This window comes from Populus nigra, chromosome 10, assembly GCF_951802175.1.
Source record: "Populus nigra chromosome 10, ddPopNigr1.1, whole genome shotgun sequence".
Classification (NCBI taxonomy): Eukaryota; Viridiplantae; Streptophyta; class Magnoliopsida; order Malpighiales; family Salicaceae; genus Populus; species Populus nigra.
The window spans coordinates 11799334-11820003 of NC_084861.1; the positions used below are offsets into that span (position 1 = coordinate 11799334).

Genomic DNA, 20670 nt, shown 5'->3' on the forward strand with positions numbered 1-20670 from the left:
TTTCGGTAAACGTATTTCTCACGCAATATTAGCACAAAAATTCAAAATAAAAATAAAAATAATAAAAAAAGGCACTTCATTAATGAATCTATCTGTAAATTTATTGGCACTGATGCCCCCAACCAACCCCCATCTGTCCATAGGACTGGAAAGCGATATCTCCAGTCTTCCCCGGCAAATTAATGAATTAAATGCCGACCAATCTTCTCGGAAAAACTAATGGCCGACAAATTATATACAGTAACATCATTTTCCGGCAGGTAATTTTTATAGTCTTATACATAAATACGCCGACCGATGGATCATTTATAGTTCTGCCTGTTTTGCCGATGGACTCATTAATTTACACGGCCATAAAAGTTGGTTTCTCAAGTCATAACCGAAGTTGTTTTTATTTTGGAAGGCTGATCTGACTTTGCTTCTCTTATCATCCATCATTTACTAATTTATTGATGCAGAAATATTTTGTTCTCACGTGTATCTAATAATATAAATTTTTAAAACTTTTAAATTGGGTTGAAATTTTATTTATAGATTTTCAATGCTCTATAAAGTTAAAATCTCATTGTAATAAAAAATATTATATTTCAATCAAAAATTGAAAAGTCTTTAAATAATTTGCAAAAGTTATTGTATTTTCTAGTTAATTTATATTTTTTTCATATTTAGTTTAAAATTTTATTATTATTTTGTCAACTTTGTTCAGGGTTTTTTTTTTACTCTATTTTTAGGTTTTTTAATTTGTTTATATTAGTTTTTTAGTAAATCTTAAATAAAAAATATTCACTAATAAAATTTTAAATTATAACTTTTACATATTTTCTCTTGTGTTGTATAACACACACTGTGTGCGTGTCCCCTGAATTCTCGAACTTACAAGAGGACATCCGCAGAATTAAAGCCAATTTAGTTCGCTTGCAGAAAATGTAGAACGGGCTTGGATAGAACAAGTGCAGAGAAGAAGCATCCATCTGCGCTCATTCCATTCGCTCGTCAATGGCAAGCATGAAGCCCTCTGTTGTACTAGTTTACATTCTGACAATCTTTTTCAAGACAGGGAATGCTACAAGGTCGAGATCTTTTTCCAAATTTCCTGCCATTCTCGTCTTCGGCGATTCAACAGTAGATAGCGGTAACAACAATGAAATCGATACATTGTTCAAAGCCAATTTTCGTCCATATGGCAGACGCTACCCAGGTCACACTCCTACTGGGAGATTCTCAGATGGAAGACTGATTACTGATTTTCTAGCCTCTATTCTGAAGATCAAAAACGCTGTCCCTCCATTCTTGAAACCAGATTTGTCAGATCATGAAATTGCTACGGGTGTTAGCTTTGCATCATCGGGATCAGGATATGATAATGCAACAAATGATGTGTTTGGGGTGATCTCATTTCCCAAGCAAATCGACATGTTTAGGGATTACACTGCAAGGCTAAGGAGGATTGTGGGAGAACAAAAGGCTAAGAATATAATCGGTGCTGCGTTGGTTGTTATCAGTACTGGAACTAATGATATATCAACGTTGAGGATGGACAAGAATGATACCGGGTACCAAGATTTTTTGCTGAACAAGGTCCAGTTTTTTACCAAAGTAAGCACACCTCTCTCTCTCTCTCTCTCTCTCTCTGATTGAAAAATTTGGTTAGAATTGTTATCACTGAGATCAAGTTATCAAACTATCCATGGACTTGCAGCAACTGTATGATCTTGGTTGCCGATCCATGATTGTAGCCGGCCTTCCTCCAATCGGTTGCCTTCCCATTCAAATGACCACCAAACAGCAGCCCCCTTCTCGCCGAAGATGTTTGCACAATCAAAATTTGTACTGTGTGTCTTATAACCAAAAGCTTGCCAGTATGCTGCCCCTAGTACAGGCAAAGCTTTCAGGAAGCAAAATAGCATACGCGGACATATATGAGCCACTAATGGACATGATCCACCATCCACAAAAATATGGTAAGCTTATGCGGGCGCCCCCCAAGAAATTGATTTGTGGAGATCTTAGAGCACCATTATTAATGAATTTTTATGAGGCATTGCTAACAGAGCTAGGGTCTTCGTTGCATAACAGGATTTGAGGAAACAAATAAAGGCTGCTGTGGCACTGGATTTGTGGAGATGGGACCCCTGTGCAATCCAACGACTCCGACATGTCGACATCCTTCTCGCTACTTGTTTTGGGATGCTGTTCATCCCGGCCAATCAACCTACCAGTATCTTACTAAATACGTAGAGAAGAAAGTTCTGCCCAAATTCTTGTAGTTCATGCTAGGGAATTTTGGGAATTGTTTGAGACTTTATAATGTGGAAAGATAATATTATTTGGGAGAAATGATTTATTTTTTTGTATATATAATAGGATGATTTTCTAAAATACTGTTGTTAATTTAATTAACTCGTTAAAATTTCCTCAAGTGAATTTTGATATATCATCTAAATTAATTAAAAAAAATTCAAGTGAATTACACATGGTTTTCATTTTCAAAAAAAATTTATATAAACCACCTTTCCTCGATATCTTAATGAAGAATTAAGGACATAATAAATACAATGAGAAATAATCTTAAAATATAATGATAGATCACCTATTTTATTTTATTTAAAATAAAAAATATTTTTTATATAAAATAAATTGATCAGATTATAGATTTACTTCTTAAAAGTTATCAGTTCAAATCTCAAAATTCTTAGAGTCACTTAAAATTTATATAGTCATTAACTTTAAGATCTGTAGAATTAATTAAAGTAGGTGCAAGTTGACCTGCATACCACATTAATAATATATATATATATATATATATATATATATATATATATATATATATAAAGGAGAGAAATGCAGGTAAGAGAACATCCATGTCAAGAATTTATTTCAGGAACCACTTCTAGCTAGCAGTCTCTGATCTCCATCTTGTAGATATTGTTCTAAGAAGAGAATAGCCCGTCCATTTAACCCAATAAAAAAAAGCAAATGACCATACCGCGTTGCCGAAGCCTGCAGAAAACGGGGCAAGTCATGATTTGCCAAGGCCTTTCGGGTCCTTATCTTCTTTTTCAGAAGGGTATAAACTGAACATAGTAGTACTGCAGTGATTTCAAAGTCGAATGCTAACAGAACATGAATTCCAATTGCCATCGGAAGATGACCAGATTAATCAAGACAACCGATTTTATTAAAGCAAGAAGTAAAACAACATAGCCCATGTTCTAGAAGACGATTTTATTATTTTAGCTGAATTTCAATTCAGTGTGGGACAGTTTTGTCAAGAGAATCATGCTGCAGCGGGTCTGAAAGCCACAGTTTAGCCAAATGCTGATGAGAAGAGCATTGTCTGTGGAATTCTTCCATGCCCCAAATTGTAGCTACAGCTCTATTGGGATCAATAATATTGTCCAATGGCTTACTTTCATCCTTTGTTCCGATTCTTAATTGATCCCACTGTTTCAAAAGCTTGTTCGTGAGGTAATGCAATGGCTGACCATACACTTGCTTAATAGTTCTGGCTAATTCTTGCCAGGTCATGTAGGAAATTGGCAACCCACAAGTTGATGATGGAATAGGGATCTGTTTCATGTATTCCTGGTATATCTCTGCCTTTCTCATCATTATATCTGCATTATAAAGTAACACTTGCTGTTATGTCACTCTCCGTATAATTAGAAATGTCTTATCAGAAAAAGCTAAATCACACGCATCCTGTGTAAAATAGTTAACAGCAAACGTGGTGTGAATAAAAATCCCCACCAAAAAAAAAGAAGATTAGGACTATTGGTATTGAAATTGTTCAATATTAATGTTAAGGGTAAAAAAAGTTTCAGTGTTCATGCTGCACGGCTAAAAAAGAGATTTATGATCTGAGAAGGAGAAGAAAAGGTCTAATCTACTAAAAAAAGAGAGACCTTGAATATGGATATGTTTGATGATGCGGTGATTTGCCACTGGATGCAACAATTAAGATATCGTACTAGTTAACAAATATATATAAAATTAACCTGAATCTTACGCCTATTGAATTCATAACTTATTGAATCCAAGATAAGAAATGATGCAAACTAAGAAAGTGTTTTGAACAGGAGGAAAGACAAAAAGGTGAATTAATTGAATTTAGTATGTTTTTACCTGATTCATCCATGAGCGATTTCATATGATCTTCATTAACAGTGTCTCTCTTCTTATTTTTCTCGTACATACAGTTTTCCTTTCCATCGTAAACTCCTGTGCTGTTCTTTTTCCTATCCTGGACCTGGAGATGCTCGTTCAGATCATCGGATTCTGTTTCGGAATCTGATAAACACAGGTGATTACTTCGCAAAGGAGCATGTGGACGCAACATCATGGTATTTGGCAAGAAGATTGCTGAATAAAGAGCTATATAATAGAGAAGAAAGGGCACTCAGAAATCTGCGTTCTTCTTCTATACGTTAAGTTATGATGATTTCAACTTTTTCAATCGGTACAAAGGTAAGTGTGGTCCACACCTCTTGTGCATGCACTACAGATGTTAATTAACGTCGTGCTTTTCGTGAAAAAGGAAGATTCTTGACCTGCTTAACCAGCTCGTTCCTTACTGTTAATTTTCAAAGATTAGTGTATCAGCTTTTGAGTTCGTTCGGTTCAAATGTAAAAATTCAAAATTTTTCATCTCACTGAAACAATGTTATTTTAAATATTAAAAAAAAATTCAAAACTAGATTCGTTACTCGTGAGCATCCCGGAGACTGCTATCTGGCCATCTGGCCAAATCATAGTTAAATCTTGTCAAATATAGCAGCATCCATGGTGACTGCTGCTCAATAAGGAAACCAGAACATGTGAAGCAAACTGACAAGAGATACTTTCTTAAATGTGATGATGTATAAACCTCCTTACCATATGATGATCAAATAAAAGGTATGAGCTTGGACCAATCAAATAAATGGACTAACTTAGGTAGCCCAACACGAAGCCCAAAGGTAAGCAGCCGCCATCAACAACAAAACCCAAGACAAACAAGAGCTCCAAGATGGAATTGCCACCATGTTCAAGTAGTTTTTGGGATCTTAATGAAACCTATTTTCAGTCACGGACTTCTAAAACTTGCAAACCAGCATGACTAGTGTATATATATAGGAAACTGTACGGAATACCTGATAAACTGAAAGCTAAAAGTCTAATTTCACATTTCCAGGGATTTCTAGAACTCTTAGTCTCGTGGATGTTTAGACTTTAAAGTAGTCTGATGCATTTTCAATGCTTACAGGATAACAGTATAGTTATATTTTTGCCTGAATAAACTAAAAGAATTTGAGTTCAATTTGGTTAAAATTTCAGGGAAGTGTGTAACTTTTCCATTCAATATCTGCCACATTGGACCTCCCATTGAACAGGGAGAAAAAAAACATAAAGGTCTTAAGTTCAAATCTTGGGATGGGAGGACAAAGCATATAATACTCGTAAGCTCTCCAGAAAAGAGAAAGAACACAGGAAAATGCCATTCTCTGTATAATAACTAAGTTATTGAAAATTACAAAGTCTGGTGTTAGGAAATAAAAATCTATCCGAGGATCAATACTAACCTGAAGTTCCCCAAAATTCATAGCAAGTGAGAATTCGAGCTCTTACGTGCTATTGCTGAACTTCGGTTGTTAGACCCTTTAATTATAAAATTTGCAGGCTTCGAAGTTAGGAGGGAAAAAAAGGTGCCAATCTTCCTTGCTTCAATTAGTGGATAAAGAAGGAAGAAAGGATCCTGAAAAATAAAAATCACTACTAAATCAGTCAATGTATACATGCTTTGACTTTCCCATACCCACCTATATATTCTTCATCCATTGGTCAATCCCACAATCATTATGTACTCTCGTTCCATACTGTGAAAGTTGGAGCTCCATGGCAAACAGCCATATTGTTAGACCTCGCTGCAATAGTAGGAACTGCTGTTGGCAACCAATTGTTACATGTTGAACCCTGATCATATGCACTAGCCTTGATCACACTGGCAGATGATTGCTGCGAAAGATAGTACAAATTTCTAGCATGAAAAGGATCCGACGAGGAAAACATATTTTCATAGCCAAGAGCCTTCACCTCTCCATCTCCATAACCATTTCCTTGATCTTGGGTGTTTCCATCATTAGCTATAACTGTAGCCATTGGGACGGCATACCCAGTATTGCTTCCATAACCAATTCCCTGATAGCTTCCGTTGGTTCCAGTACCGGTACCATCGTGGCCTCCACTGCTATACATAACAGAATCAGAGCCAGAGCTGTGTTCCATTGAAGACGAGTCCATGCTCATGACGTTATGTAGAACCGAAGGCTGAAGGAAATTTTGGGTGTTTCCCAATTGTAATTGATGAAGCTCTTGAAAGCTATGATTGTCAGAGTCCTGTTCTTGCTTGCACCAAAGCCTCTGGCCATAGGGATAGTGCATGGTAAAAGCCTGAGCTTGTTGAAATGCAATAGTAGGCCAGCCATGGTGTGCAGCAGTACCATAGTTGCTAATCCCATCGGTGAGTTGTGAACTTGTGCTGTCATGATCATCTGTTCTTTGCACATGCGTTGTAATTTCAGCATGCTCCGCCTCTTTCAACCGCTTAGCCGCACCCCCAATTGGCAATGTGCTGCTCTCCATTATGCTGTTAACATCATATCTGTTCATGTCGAAGTTGGTCACCGCATTCAGTCCACGGAATTTTATGGCTGCAATGTCATAGGCCTCCGCTGCTTCTTCTTGGGTGCCTATGAATGAAATGCATATATAATAAATTGCAGGAATCAGGAGATGAGATTAATTGGCAAATAGATACATTTAATTATGCTTGGAAGAAAGTCCACAAGACCCACGAATTTATAACACGAGTAAATTTGTAGGATAGCTAGAGGGAAAATATCTAACGAAACTCAAAGTAGTGCATGAAGTGAAATCGAACGAAAATGAACTTACTGAAAGTTCCCAAGTAAAGGTCTTTGTTCCCTGCAACTCTTCCAATCCTTGCTTGCCATCTTCCATGTTGATGATGTCTGTTATGACAAATAAAATTACCAAGTTAATCAAGAAATCAAGTTCATTAACATCCCTCACGCATCTTATTATCTCTTAAACTAAAGATTTAGGCGAATGAAGTTTCTAGGAAAATGGAATGAATAATAAACTAAAGAAATCCATACCTAGTTACACCTCGATAAATGGAAGCCCCCCGAGAAAACCCACTGCTTTTCCTGCAACGAGCAAATATATATATGTACTCCATTACGGGAATTTCATGAAAATAATTGTTTCATCAGGAAGAAAAAAAAAAAAAACAAGCTCCATTTGTGAAATACCTTCGAAGAGACGCAACATGCTCCTGCCTAGTCATGTGCTTCATTTCTTCTATCTCCTTTTCGTAGTTGCTAATCTGCAGATTTATTTACAAGATCAAATTTTCTTAACAATGGTAACACAAGCCTTAAACATCGGCAAAATACATTGAAAAGTGCCCTGCATGTTCAATAATAGGACACACATCCTTGTTATAAGGATACTTTTAGGGAGGAAAATAACGTTAACGATCGTGGAGCTTAATTAATTAATACGATAATCCAAACTTGCAGTACACTTCCACTAGTGTTTCACAAGGGGGGAAAAACTGCCTTTCAATGCGAATGACAATATTGGTAAATTTTTACTCAGTTCATCCTTGTTTATTTTCTGTACAAATAACTAAAAAAAGAGCAACTAAAATACATCCCGTATTAATTAGTTTATTAGTTGTTTGGAATTAATTTTTTATTATAATTGAATTCTATTGTACTATTTGATTTGAATTTAATTAATAAATAAATAGAATTCACATTTTTGAAAGAGATAAAATTCAATTGATTTTATTTTTCATATTGCCCTCATTACTTTTATTCTATTTCTTCAAGGCTAGCTTATAAAAAAAATGGGGAAATGAGTATTTTATAAAAGTTAATTTTAACATTAAATTTCTTAAGTTTTGAAATTATGAAGAGGAATTGACATTTCATTTATTTTTGTAGGATTTGTAGATATTGAATTATATTTAAAATTAATTCTTAATAACGTTGAATTGAATTCAAAACATGTTATTCTCATTTCCTTAGAAATCTTTTTGGTACAACACTCTCTTAGAACTTAAATGAAGGAAAGTAGAAACTCACTGGAAAATTTGTTGTGGTGGTAGTGCCCCAGTATTTCAATGCTGCTAAATCATAAGCTCTAGCTGCCTTATCTTCTTTGTCATAACCACCTAGTAGAAATTAATAAGAGATGAAAATAATTAGAATCGTCAAGAAAAAAAAAATGTTGTTCTTCAAAAAACCAAAGAACAAAAAAAGTCGTTCTTACCCAAATAAACTGAAATAAGATTCGGCAAGCCCACACATCAAGATATATATGTAAACATCCAAGAAAAGGCAACATAAGTTAGTGCAAAATAAACCCATGAATCAATCAATATTCTTCAAAATGAAAAGAAAAGAAAGAAAGAAAGAAAGAAATCATTTTTTAATTCCATAGAATCTACAAATTCAAGTAGATTAATGAATGAAGGACCACATACCTTGCCTTCCCTTGCGAGTTTGTCCTTCTCTTCTACAACTGTTGTCCCATAGATGAGCTTCATATCTACCAGTCCATCTATGTCTGCAAAATACAAACCCTAAAGTAATTATTACCAATGTTCATCTCCTAGAAAAGAGTAATAAAAATGACCAGTAAGAGTAGTACTCGTATAAAGGAGCATTTAATGGTTTGTGCAAAGATACCTTGTTACACCACGGTATATGGAAGTTCTTTGGCCAAAAGTATCAATAGATTTCCTTGGCACCACTTCGATGGCACCGGTTTGGCTATCAAGACTCGGTGTGGTCTTTTGTTGTTTGTTATTATCAGAAGAACTCTGGTCTCCTCTAGTTCTATTTCCTCCTCCATTTACTGCTAGAAGTGGCAAATCAGAACCTGATTGTGACCCAGTACTCATCGAAAGGGACAAGCTTTGTGCACCGCCATTGCTCTTATTATTGGTGTCTTGTTGTGTCGGTGCCGGCTGGTTCTTTAGCCAAGTCTTAATCATAGATAAACCAATCGAACTATTGGTGTTATTATTGTTGATGCTAGTATCAGCCCCTCCATTACTGCTTATTCTTTCATTTGATGCATCCTCAGATGGGAGTTGCAAGGAACAGTTGTGGAACATATAGTGTCCAGTGGAACCATACATGGTGCTGCAGACATTAAGTTTGTGTTCATGATTGCCAAAAGAATGGCCGCCAAGGAAGTTCTCAAGCTTAGGTTCTTGATTTTGATCAATGTTCTGGCTATTGCATGAAGAACCCATGAATATCGGGACGTCTGAGGTGGTATTGTAGTTGGTGTCTTCATTAATGCCTGAACGCTTCATATTATTCCAATCTGCAAACAAATACATAGTGGAAAAAAAAGAGGAGAAAAATATATAAGAAAGTGATCAATATTGCTGTTGCTCCTGCTTTAAGTTCTTAGAAAGTATAATGGGAGAAAAGGAAAAAGGAGAGCTTTAAACCATTCTAAGATGCTTAAGAAACCGATTTATTTCAAATCATCTACTTTTCTTCTTTTGATTTTTAAGAGGGTTAGGGTTTTAGAACTTCAGCTGTGAAATGAAAGAAAAATTAAAGAAATGAAGTTTTGTGCTGCGAACCTTGAGATTGATTGTTTCTAAAGGCTTCAAGTATACCAAAAGAGGCCGGGAGGTTGAGAGAAGGAGCGGCGGAGTCAGAAGTAAGATCAAAGCTCTCCCCGGAGACATCGGTACCAGAGATTTCATCTGAGTGGAAACGAAGGCGAGAGTCTGTGTTTTGAGGGTGATCGTGGTGATCAGACTGTGATGATGGAAGTTCGTGAGGGGATAGAGAGAAACCTAACCAGTTATTCGTGGAGGCCATGTATTTGGTGGACTATAAAATGGCTTTTAGAACCTGGAGATTTTATGTTGTAGCGTTAGCAGAAGGAAGATAAGGAATTACTTCATGCATGAAGGTGGGAAGGAAGCTGGAGATAACCATGATATAGAAGGGAAGAGGAAAAGGAAAGGTCAAAAGATGAAAGTGAAATCATCGCTTCCAAAACAAGTGAAGATACATATAAACCCCCACTCTCCCTCCCTCCCTCCCTCTCTCTCTCTCTCTCTCTTCCTGGTCAAGGGCACTTGAATCTGTAACACGGTATATTAACTCTTCGAGTGGGAAATGAATGCAGCAGAAAGTGGGCTGATGGGCAGGACTGTACTTTTGCACGTAGAAGTCCATTAGAAAAAGAAATAATTCCAACAAGGTGCGCCCAAATAATGATAATGATTTTACAAGGAGGGTTTTATATATATAATTCCTCACTTTTCCATTCTCGTATTTGGAAAAAATCTGCTCTATATATGGTTTAATCAGACCCCTTGTGAGCATAAAATTAATCTACTCTCCCCAGCTTGTAATAATCAAAATGTTTACACGAGTGGTGGCACTCCCTGTTGCAAGTATTTTAAGCTAGTTAATTTGGGTTCCAATGCTAGGGAAGTACTTGAGCTTGCTTATCTTCTTGTCTTAAGATTAATATTTTAAGCAGAGGTCATGAGACTTACACATGGTCATGCCTATAAACATGTGGTTAATTTCGTAAACTTAAAACAAACCCTTTGAGCTTCAAAAAGATATATATACCCTTTGATTTCTTTTCCTATACCACCCTTATTCACTTCATGTTATCGCTAATTAATTAAACCACCTTGAACTTTCTTAATTTATCGCCCCAGTTCATTACATTTATGACCTAGTTCTGCAGTAAAACAGATTCTAAAGGCAATAATTAATATAGGAAACTGATGATGATCCATCTCTCTCTTTATTTGCTGAAGAACACCCACCTGTAGTGGATGATTCTCCAGTATCTGACAAGGTTATGACAAAAAAAACCCCCACGCACCCCTCTCCACACCGATTCATCCATGCCCAGTTGGACATTAGTCATTTCATTGTCAGTGCAAGCTGCTCTTACCACTCTCTAACCAGCCCCCTCTCGACTCTCTCCTCTCTCTCTCTCTCTCTCTCTCTCTCTCTCTCTCTCTTGCCATGTATGTCATCAGACCCCTTCAGTCTCTGCCTACAGATACCCATCCTTTCATGCCATTTTTTTACTATTATCTCCTAGTCCTGATCATCAAACTGCTCCCCCGCTACAAACGGGAGTCCCTTTCTCTCTGTCTACTGTGCAAAATAACAATAATTCATGCATGGCTGGCTGGCATTTTTTGTTTTCTTTTTCAATGCAAGGGGGGATCGATCATGTATGCATGTATAGTTCTGCATATACTTATCTTGGTGTATAGATATATAGTAGTGAAGAGAAGGATGGAAAATAAAAATATGGAGATGGGCGTGCTTCTTGCACCCGATAATTAAGAAGACATTAACCCCTGTCTTCCGGGTCTCTTGAGGTTATTTCATCCTCCATTTTTTTTCATTTTCCTTGTTTTTCAACCTCTCCTCTCGAGAAGGACGGATTGAAATTGAATGGAAATCTAATTTACAAGGATCCAAATGAGATTCCAGATACTTTTTCTCCCTTTTCGATGCGTTTGTCAACTGCTATTAGTCTCTTGTATAAATCTTTCTTTTTTCCTTTCTATTTTGGGTATACCAACAAGCTATGTATAGATACATATATAATTACTCATGCCAAATACAAACATATGCTTTATTCATACAAATTAGTATGCATATGTTTGTAGATCGATGATAAACATGCACATACAGAATATATATACACCAAATTAATAGACTTTACTTGGTGAGACACCGCATGCATGAAGCAAAGAGCTATATATATTGAGATGAGATTTTATAGAATCAAAGAGCCTATGAATTAACTATGTGGTGGGCAAAAAAAAAAAGAAAAGAGCGTATGGACCATGCAATGTCTAGGTAAACGAATACAGCCTGCGTAGTGCACTGTAGATATATACGTATGAACTTACATGCAAGTGTTTTTTATGCAGATAGAGTAGTGGTGGTGATGAATAGTTTAAAGAGGGAGTTATGCAGAAAGTATGAGAGAGATAATCTCGAAGGGGGCAATAAGCACACTGTAAGTTTGACCGTCAAAAAAGGAATCAAAGACAGTAAAACGTCCACATGGTCTCAAAATCCTTTTATTATATTTAAAAGCCTGCCTGCCTGCCACTGTAAAAAAACTAAATGCTCTCGGTAATCTAATCATAATCATGCCCAACCTAATTAACCCTCCCTCCTCTGTCCTAGACAGAGAGACGAAGAGAGCAAAACTTTGCCTGTGAGAGAAAGACCTCACTGTGTGCCTTTTGACCGAGGAACCGTCTTTTAGGGCTTGGAAAAAAACAAAAAATAGTAAGAAAGTGATTGAAAATACGGTTGGAATTGTGTTCTTTAAAATTAATTTTTTTTTAATTTTTTAACATTAAAAATAATTTTAAAAAAATAAAAAAAATATTATTTTAATATATTTTCAAGTTAAAAATATTTTAAATCACAACCGTTATTACTCTCAAACATCATCTACCCATTAACTTTATTATTTACATAGTAATTATAGCCTCTTTGTATTGGTATCTGTTTTTTTTAATAAATATATTAAGATAATATTTTATTATTTTTTAAAATTTATTTTTAATACCATCAAAACTAAAAATATATGAAATTATATAAAAAAATTAGAAAAAAATATTTAAAAAATATTTTTTAGATGTGAAAACAAATAGTGAGGCTATATGAATTGGGTTTTGAGATTTTTTACTGTTAGGTGCTTTTAATCTACTGTGGTTGCGATCGCATGTGCTGTTTTATGGTGGCATAGATACCCTTTTGGGCTGTATGCACGACGCATGCGCCTCAATCATGAAAAAAAGGGATTAATTTGATAAATTCACGAAAACATGCAGTTGAATGAATGAAGAGTAGCTAAAAGAGGCTGTGGATGAATGCCATGTGTTTATATTCGAATCCTGCCACCCAAAAATAGAAGGCCATGTGTTTCTCATGCCCTTCTTCGTTATACCCATCGTTCTCTTCTCGTTCTTATTGGGTTCCCAGACGTCACGTCAAAGATACACGGCTGATTGATTGATTGATTTATGCAATATATAATCAAAGAATTTGTTTAAATACAGAGACGAATTTAATAAGTAATTTTATAGTGGTTTTTTTTAAAAGTATTTTTATTTATAAATATATTAAAATAATATTTTTATTTTTTAGATTAACACATCAAATATATTAAAAAATAATTTAAATAAGAGCATAATAGCACAGCGAAGTACCTACTTTCATGAATAAATAAAAAGGAAGGATTTCTTTCATGTGACTGAATAATATTATTGTTTAGTAGCGAGGTATAAAAAATGATGCCTTAGAACGGATAAATTATTCCTCATGGATTTGTCTCGTTAAAAAGGATAAATTAAAGAATATATATATATATATATATATATATATATATATATATATATATATATATATAATCATAAAAAGGACAAAAAGGATTCAGCCCATGACGATAACTATGGGCCCAGAGACACGGCTTTAAGTAGAAATCTGGCGTGTAGCCCAGTCCAGTTATACATGGAGCCCATACAGCCCATTCCTTTTTTCCATAAAGAAATGCCGGGCTCATGATTTTGTGGGGTCCACTCCACCACGTGACAATGGCAGAAAAGCCACAATTAAGATTTTTAGGCATAAAACAAAGGAAGGTGCTTGATTTTGTCGAGGGAGGGAAAAAAATGACTTGGTGATGAATAATTCAACCATGTAACGTGACTGGACTGCCACAATTAATATTTTTTTAGTTTTTATTTTTATTTTTTCAGTTTAATTGGTTTATTGATTTTTTTTATTTATTTTTACTTATAGTTATCTTTTATTAATTATTTGCATGAATTTCCCGTCTTGAACAACGAAATTAGCATTTAATTAAAGTGATTACAATGCAAATCTTAGTATTGTTTTAAAATTAAAAAAAAATGAATTTGGCAAATAAACAAGAAATTAACGCATAGATAGTAGGGATAATATATAGATGTTCGACGACTGAACAAATTAAATTCAGAGGACATGATCCCTAGCTAGAGACGGTTGTTTTTGCCTTTCCATGTTCTTGTTCTAATCTCAAAGAAAAGATGTGCCCTCTGATTCCTATAAATAGGTGACTGATCCCACCCATAATTAAACACCCGAAAGTTTCTCCAATTATACACACATGATCCTAAGACTCCTTGATTCTAAAGTTAAACTTCCAAGAACCGTATCCAGCTGATGATGATCAGGCCAAAAATGATGCGACTAGGGCTTTCATTGAAGCTGAACACATCTAGGTAGGCAACAGTTACGGTCAAAAACTAGGGTTTTAATGGTACGTACGGTGGCTAGGGAGCGGTGACATTCAGACACAGAACCAGATAACAAGCAATGAGGAAATTTAGAGGCGGTAGTGGCCAACCATAGATCCGCAAGTAAAACAACGTTGCCTCCTGGGAGAGAAAAAAGCTAAAGCAGATCTAAAAATAAATCAAATTAAACTAAAATTACTCTGAAAAAAATAAGCGTGTCTATATCCTATTGGATTCATTCAAGAACATACCCTGAACTTTAATGATGGTAAAATCGAGAGCTTCGAAATACCAACAAAACTATACATTGAAAAATAAAATCTAGTCTGTTTAACAATTACTTTCAAAAAAATAATTTATAATAAAGTATTTTCCACGGAGCAAATGGGTTCTAGGTCATGTTTGGTTTTGACCAAGCCCGTTGGCTAAAGCAGGCGTAAGAGTCCCCTCTTGTCTTCTCATGTTAATTAGTGAGATCCAAACAATTACCCTTCTCTTCTCGAGAGATTTTAAATTCGAACATACGTTGAGAAATCAACAGTGATTTCCTATGCCCTTTCGTTGAGATTAAATTTGAAAATGACATTCAACCCTAGCTAGTATTCCCTGACACTGCACAAAATCCAAAGTAAAAAGTTTTGTATCCAATGGTGTGGTGGTTTAATATCCCACTTGGCCCTTGAATAATATATACGATCATCACTTTTCAGCTTCACCGACTGAGGTAGCTAGAAAGAGAAATGAATTAAATGACTGAAATCTCCACCGACCTTTGAGCTGTGATTAGTAAATTAAGGTAAACGGGTTTCTGATACATAGATGAACACCCTTGTAAATTTCCATTGCCCAGAGTCAAATCTATACGCCCTTGTGAAATTTGGCTGTGTTCATATACATTTCAATCATAAAAAAAGACCTCATTTTTAATAATATATTATTGAATGTAGAAACTTGACAGGTTCATAGCATGAATAAAAATTAGGTTTTCAGACTTTGATCTTACAGCTCAAAACGGTAAAGAATATAGAAAAAATTCTAATATTTTTATGAAAAGTCTAAAAATCGATAATATTTAATAAAAAAATAAGCTAGACATCCTTACCTTTTTAGTTCTAAATCTAAAATCTTTATAATAAAATAATTATTGTTAAAAGTCACATGTACATATAGTAGAATCTAATTAGCATTACAATTTCTAAATTAATCAAATCCTTGTAAATCTTAAAAATTAAATAAATATTATAATAAAAATAATTGTAACATAAAAAAGAAGAAGCACCGGCTGTCAAAATTACCACGCCGTTCTTACAGCACCGATCAGGATCATATTCATTTCCAAGTCCCTCTCGAAGGTGCACGTCATTTAAGAGGTTTTGCATGTTAGATAAATTATGTAGAAAAAATGAGCAGACATTTGCCATATTTGACTGGCGATAATTAATCACTTAATAATTTCGACGTAGTATTCTCTAGTTTTCACAAGACTAGAGAGGTGAATCTAGTCTAGATACATGAAAATTAGTCCAAGTTCAAGATCCCAGAAAAAAAAAATATCATGTTAGGATCGATTATCTACACTAAGGAGCATGCCAGATCCTTAATTAGTGAACTAATTGATACATGGAATCAATATTACCTTCAATTCAAAAACCTAGATTAGAATATTATAAGTCTATTATTATTATTATTATATATAAATCACTCGTTCTTGCTTTCTTAATTACTGAGTACACTCTAAGTTGCACTTATCTCTCTAATTAATATAATAGTGGGATCTATAAATAATTAATGTACATGTTAGATCTTAATTATACTTATCCGAGACAAAGAAAATACAACTCACAATGTGCAGAATAACTTGTAGAACTGACCAGTATAGGATAAAACTTAAGTTGCTATAATATGAATATGAATAAACAGTTTTATATTATTTTCTAGCATGTATTTAATTTCTTCAGTTTGGAATTTACACTAACAAACAAAAAGTAATTCAACTTAAGATTTTAAATAGAATAGTTTTATACTATTCTGAACAAGCATTGCGGCAGAATTCCAAAAATTAAGCATATAGGTGCTGCATGCGTTATAGCTTGAAATTGATATTTTTCAACCTCAAGAGTCAAGAGTAATTTTAAAAGCCCTTTTACATTAACCGCGGTGTGATCTGCCTTCTGCATTCAACGGAAGAGGCTTCAAATTGTCTGGATATATTCTTTTGTATCCATGAATAGCTGGTGCTGTGTGTGTATATATATATAATAAAGTAAGTATGGAATTCTTGAAAGAAATATATATAATAAATGATGATATCTTCGCTCATTTTAAATCAATATAATTTGTTTACAGTACTGGGAAGATATTTGCAGGCTATACGCACAACAGTACAAAAGATTATAGTCTATACAATTACAAGGTCATATGGAGCACAGAAGCCAAGGAAAGAGAGAGTGGTTATACATATTCAAAGCCAAGAGCCAGCGGGAACTGGGATTGCATTGGAGAAATCAGCGGAGCACCCGTGCCCCCTTGGAAAGAATTCCTCTACGTGAATATTGCCAAGAAAAACTGATCTCTTCTCTCACTCGAAAGAAAGTATAGCAGGAGTAAGAGAGTTCCAAGAAAAGCAAACTTTGTTAAAGATAACAAGGGTCCAACCATGCTTTGCTTTGTTTCCATGCCTTGTCCTCTCAATCCGTTAGGGTTTTCTTTTCTACCTTTTCTTTTCTCCTCATTTTGCATAGGTTTTATTTTAATGTTCTTGCACTAAACTACTATATAGATTGAATTTGCCATTTGGCTACACCAACTTCATCAAGTTAATTAATTTTATGACATTACATCACTGGATTAAACTGTGATTCTTTCTAAACAGGAATGTATAAGTTTTAGATTTGACGAGAGTGCTCATGACGCAAAGCATAAAAAAAAAAAATTCACTGCTCATCTTGTGATTGTTAGAGCAAAAAGAATATGTAGATGTTAATCCATATTTAAGTAACCAGTTAATTCAAAATTTTAAGTTGTTAATTACGTAAAATCTTGATTAAAAATCGTTCTTGTTCTACTCTTCAATCGAGGCATGATGCACAATCTAAGTTCTTCAATAAATTAATACATTTAGATTATCAAGTGGTGAGGTTCTGTAGTAGTACATTTTACGGCAAGAAAAATGAGATGCAAACATTACGCATAACTTATAATGTCAGATTAAATATTGAGAATAAAATATTAAGTTTATGTTAAAGATTAATATAAAAAAAATTAATTTTTTTTTTCTGTTGGTTTAAGTTTTCAAGCTAGAGTGTTTCCGGTTAAAAGTTCACAACTTTCAGTTTTTTTATTAAATTAATAAATTTAAATATAAGATAATGATGAGTTTATGCAATTTAAAATTAAAATATTTTTATTTGAAAAAATATTAAAGAATAGTATTAAATTAGACTGTTTAAAAATTTGTATCTAGAGATGAATTTTTAATATGTTTAAATTAAAAATACATGGTTAAGAATTTGAAATCTAAGAAATGATTAAGAAATCACTCACCTTCTTAAAAGACTTGAACTTTCGGGTGCTTAATTATGAAGTGGCAGGACGTATTTGTGGTACACTTAGATACATGTTATTAAAACCCAGAGTCAAGTCAAATTACAGAAACAGAGCTGTTAATTTGGCGACATGAGTGTAATACGAGGTAGGATTAAAATAGTGAATGCCTGCCTCATGCGTGTCTGTGACTGTCTGAAATAGAATCCTGATAAGCTAACAAGCCCTGGGAATGCTCATTCTCGTCTCTTTCTCGGGATTTTTATTCATCGATCTTTGATTTGCCTCAGAACCCCATGTAGGGTTAGAAAATCTGTTTGGGATTCAAACCCTTTTGACCTTGGACCTTGCCATCCCTAATTCTTGACCTCTACTTGCTTTAAAGAGCCTAGCCATCCAGCTCTAATTGAAAAACTAAAAGAGTTTCAAGTACTGTTAGTATTGTTTAAAATTAAGAGATATCAAGACTGTTTCTTGAAGTAATGTCTTAGATTCAAGTGTTTATTATTGGTACCCTGTGGCCTAAGTTGATCTTCCCTTGGCATGTGTACAAGTGCCCCTCTTTTATTTCTAGTTTGTGTTAAATATTCATGAACATGTAAACTTACGGGTGCACATTGCTGCGCGTGGTTTGAGGTGATCTTCTCCCCTTCGTGTGTGTGTGTGTGTGTGTGTGTGTGTTTGTGTGTGTACACCCTGCTCTCCCTGCATCATCTCTACTCATTAAGCAACTGTCCAATATCCTTCCTTTACTGTAATCCAATTTGAGGCAGGCAGCAGCTGCTAAGGCCTGAGATATAATATTTCGTATGGCTACTTGCTTATACACTGGGTGGATGTAACCATGTTTTAGTTTCCCAGGTACATCGAGTCCCATGGAGTATTTGCTACTGCAACATGTTCACATATAATTTTCACCACCCAGCCAGCATGCCCCACACACACCCAATGTATTGAATAATGTACATTATTCAAGAACCATGATATCGATCCGGAGGTGATGAATTTATGACCGAGTTTGGTTGAAGCAAAAACCTTCCAAAATTGGATAAAATAACTAAATTGTGGTAAATAAAATCTTCTCGTGTTTGCCGTTGTTCCTACTAATTCCAAAACATACCGTACGTAAAACTAGAAACATTTTCCTGCCATGTAAAGGGCTAAATCTTGGTAGTCAAAGATTGTTGTTGGGCCGATGACAAGAACATAAACAACTCTTAGCAGACTGCGTTGGGCTGAGTAATTAACCATGGATGGAGTACTGGTCTTGCTTTGGCCCGTATTCTTGAATCAAGCCTACTGGTGAGATAGGTCGGCTTTCAAACAACGGTGTTTATGTTACATCTTGAAGATCGAAGTAAACGAGGACACGAATTTGCAAATCCTGAAACAACCAGGACTATCTGTCCCCTTGTATATCACTCGCATACCATTACCTTTGGATATCATCAAATCCTGAAACAACCAGAACTATCTGTCCCCTATTGAATGTGTCACAAAAAGTTGCTGACAAAATCCTGATGCTATGCTTGAGATTGCTTATCCTATGTTATTCGAGTTGTGCAACCCTATAACTGGTCATGTTTCCCATTGCGGAGTTTTAGAGTTTACGGCAGAGGAGGGTTTCAGCACAACAGTGGATGATGGAGAACTTGAAACTAGAGAAAGGAAGCGTTGCACTGATAAAGAGTGCAGATCTTGCGAAGGGAACGTACATGAAGTTACAGCCACATACCACAAGATAACGAAGTTTTATTAGAAGTTTAAATCTTCAAAAACTCAGAATAACCTAACTATTAAGAGATATAAAAAATATTTTGTTTTAGAAAATACCCTCAGGAATTTTACTTTTCTAACTGTTGGTGATACTATCATGATAATGCACAACAAAAAAAATATTACATTGATGTTGTTGAAGCAAAGCTATCATCTTTGCACCTCCTCTGGATTGTCAAGAAAGTGAAAGATTGGTTGAAAGACTACGCATTGAAGATGACAGAGAACAGCCCCTTTCCCTTTCGAAGCATCCAACAAAATCGAAAGAAGAGCAAGAACAGCCAGTGATGCAAGAGTTCACCTCATTCACAGGTGCAGCAAGGCGGTTGGATGGGAAAGCTGCGGCATCAATTCCAATTAAGGACTGCCCTCCTGTACAAAAAGAGCAGTAACCGGCTGGTGCTCCAACAGATGCTGGATCAAGCAATAACTACAGTAAACATGGGTAGCTCAAATGCGGCTGATGCTCGTGACGCATCAAGAAAACTAATAAAAGAGGATGGCAAGAGGGAATCCTTAGAGAAGGAAGAAGAGAAGTTCAAACCCTTTACTGGAAGAAGTTTTAAAATCACAGATAAATAATCCTTTAATTTCACTATTTTCCCGTCAGTTTAGGGCAGATGAAAGTCAGTATCCAATTGCGTACTATTGTTTGTGATAGAAGCATCTCTATGTAAATGTTATATTCTGTCCAATTGATTATTATAGTTCTTAATTACAATTAGCAGCGCCCATAATTAGAAACTGATATAAGCTTAGAGCGATAAGCGAATGACTCCCAAGTAATCAAGTAAATAATTATTTAGACCCTGATCATAAACATTCCTCCCACTTTTATGTGAGTGGAAGAACAATACTAAGGAAGTATAGAATAAACCAAACCCAACTCAAGCACTGATAACACTCAACCACCGGCCTTAAGATGTGGTTTGAACGGAATATTTAAAAAATACTTTTACGAAATGTCA

General features: G+C 35.1%; 3 protein-coding genes across 3 annotated transcripts; 1 reads left to right on the forward strand and 2 right to left on the reverse strand.

Moving 5' to 3' along the window:
* Positions 1–849: 849 nt before the first annotated feature.
* On the forward strand, positions 850–2337 carry LOC133705941 (GDSL esterase/lipase At1g06990-like). The gene is made up of 3 exons (XM_062131396.1): positions 850–1596; positions 1700–1961; positions 2077–2337. The coding sequence occupies exons 1-3, from the start codon at positions 997–999 to the stop codon at positions 2265–2267; spliced, it is 1053 nt and encodes a 350-aa protein (XP_061987380.1). The 5' UTR covers positions 850–996; the 3' UTR covers positions 2268–2337.
* Positions 2338–3156: 819 nt separating this feature from the next.
* On the reverse strand, positions 3157–4577 carry LOC133704154 (protein RDM1-like). The gene is made up of 2 exons (XM_062128918.1): positions 4126–4577; positions 3157–3617 (listed from the first exon to the last, which is right to left on the reverse strand). The coding sequence occupies exons 1-2, from the start codon at positions 4340–4342 to the stop codon at positions 3250–3252; spliced, it is 585 nt and encodes a 194-aa protein (XP_061984902.1). The 5' UTR covers positions 4343–4577; the 3' UTR covers positions 3157–3249.
* An 885-nt stretch (positions 4578–5462) lies between these two features.
* On the reverse strand, positions 5463–10137 carry LOC133705889 (AP2-like ethylene-responsive transcription factor BBM). The gene is made up of 9 exons (XM_062131313.1): positions 9674–10137; positions 8760–9405; positions 8555–8637; positions 8341–8349; positions 8154–8242; positions 7314–7387; positions 7158–7208; positions 6934–7010; positions 5463–6728 (listed from the first exon to the last, which is right to left on the reverse strand). Exons 1-9 carry the CDS (start codon positions 9915–9917, stop codon positions 5836–5838), a joined length of 2166 nt encoding a protein of 721 aa, XP_061987297.1. The 5' UTR covers positions 9918–10137; the 3' UTR covers positions 5463–5835.
* Positions 10138–20670: the final 10533 nt, after the last annotated feature.

Coding starts and splice junctions, on each gene's coding strand:
- LOC133704154 (XM_062128918.1), bottom strand. CDS start 4,342: ATGATGTTGCGTCCACATGCTCCTTTGCGAAGTAATCACCTGTGTTTA. Junction 3,618..4,125: donor ATCGCTCATGGATGAATCAG/GTAAAAACATAC, acceptor TTTATAATGCAG/ATATAATGATGAGAAAGGCA.
- LOC133705889 (XM_062131313.1), bottom strand. CDS start 9,917: ATGGCCTCCACGAATAACTGGTTAGGTTTCTCTCTATCCCCTCACGAA. Junction 9,406..9,673: donor TAGAAACAATCAATCTCAAG/GTTCGCAGCACA, acceptor ATTTGTTTGCAG/ATTGGAATAATATGAAGCGT. Junction 7,209..7,313: donor CATGTTGCGTCTCTTCGAAG/GTATTTCACAAA, acceptor TGCTCGTTGCAG/GAAAAGCAGTGGGTTTTCTC.
- LOC133705941 (XM_062131396.1), top strand. CDS start 997: ATGGCAAGCATGAAGCCCTCTGTTGTACTAGTTTACATTCTGACAATC. Junction 1,597..1,699: donor AGGTCCAGTTTTTTACCAAA/GTAAGCACACCT, acceptor ATGGACTTGCAG/CAACTGTATGATCTTGGTTG. Junction 1,962..2,076: donor CCACCATCCACAAAAATATG/GTAAGCTTATGC, acceptor GTTGCATAACAG/GATTTGAGGAAACAAATAAA.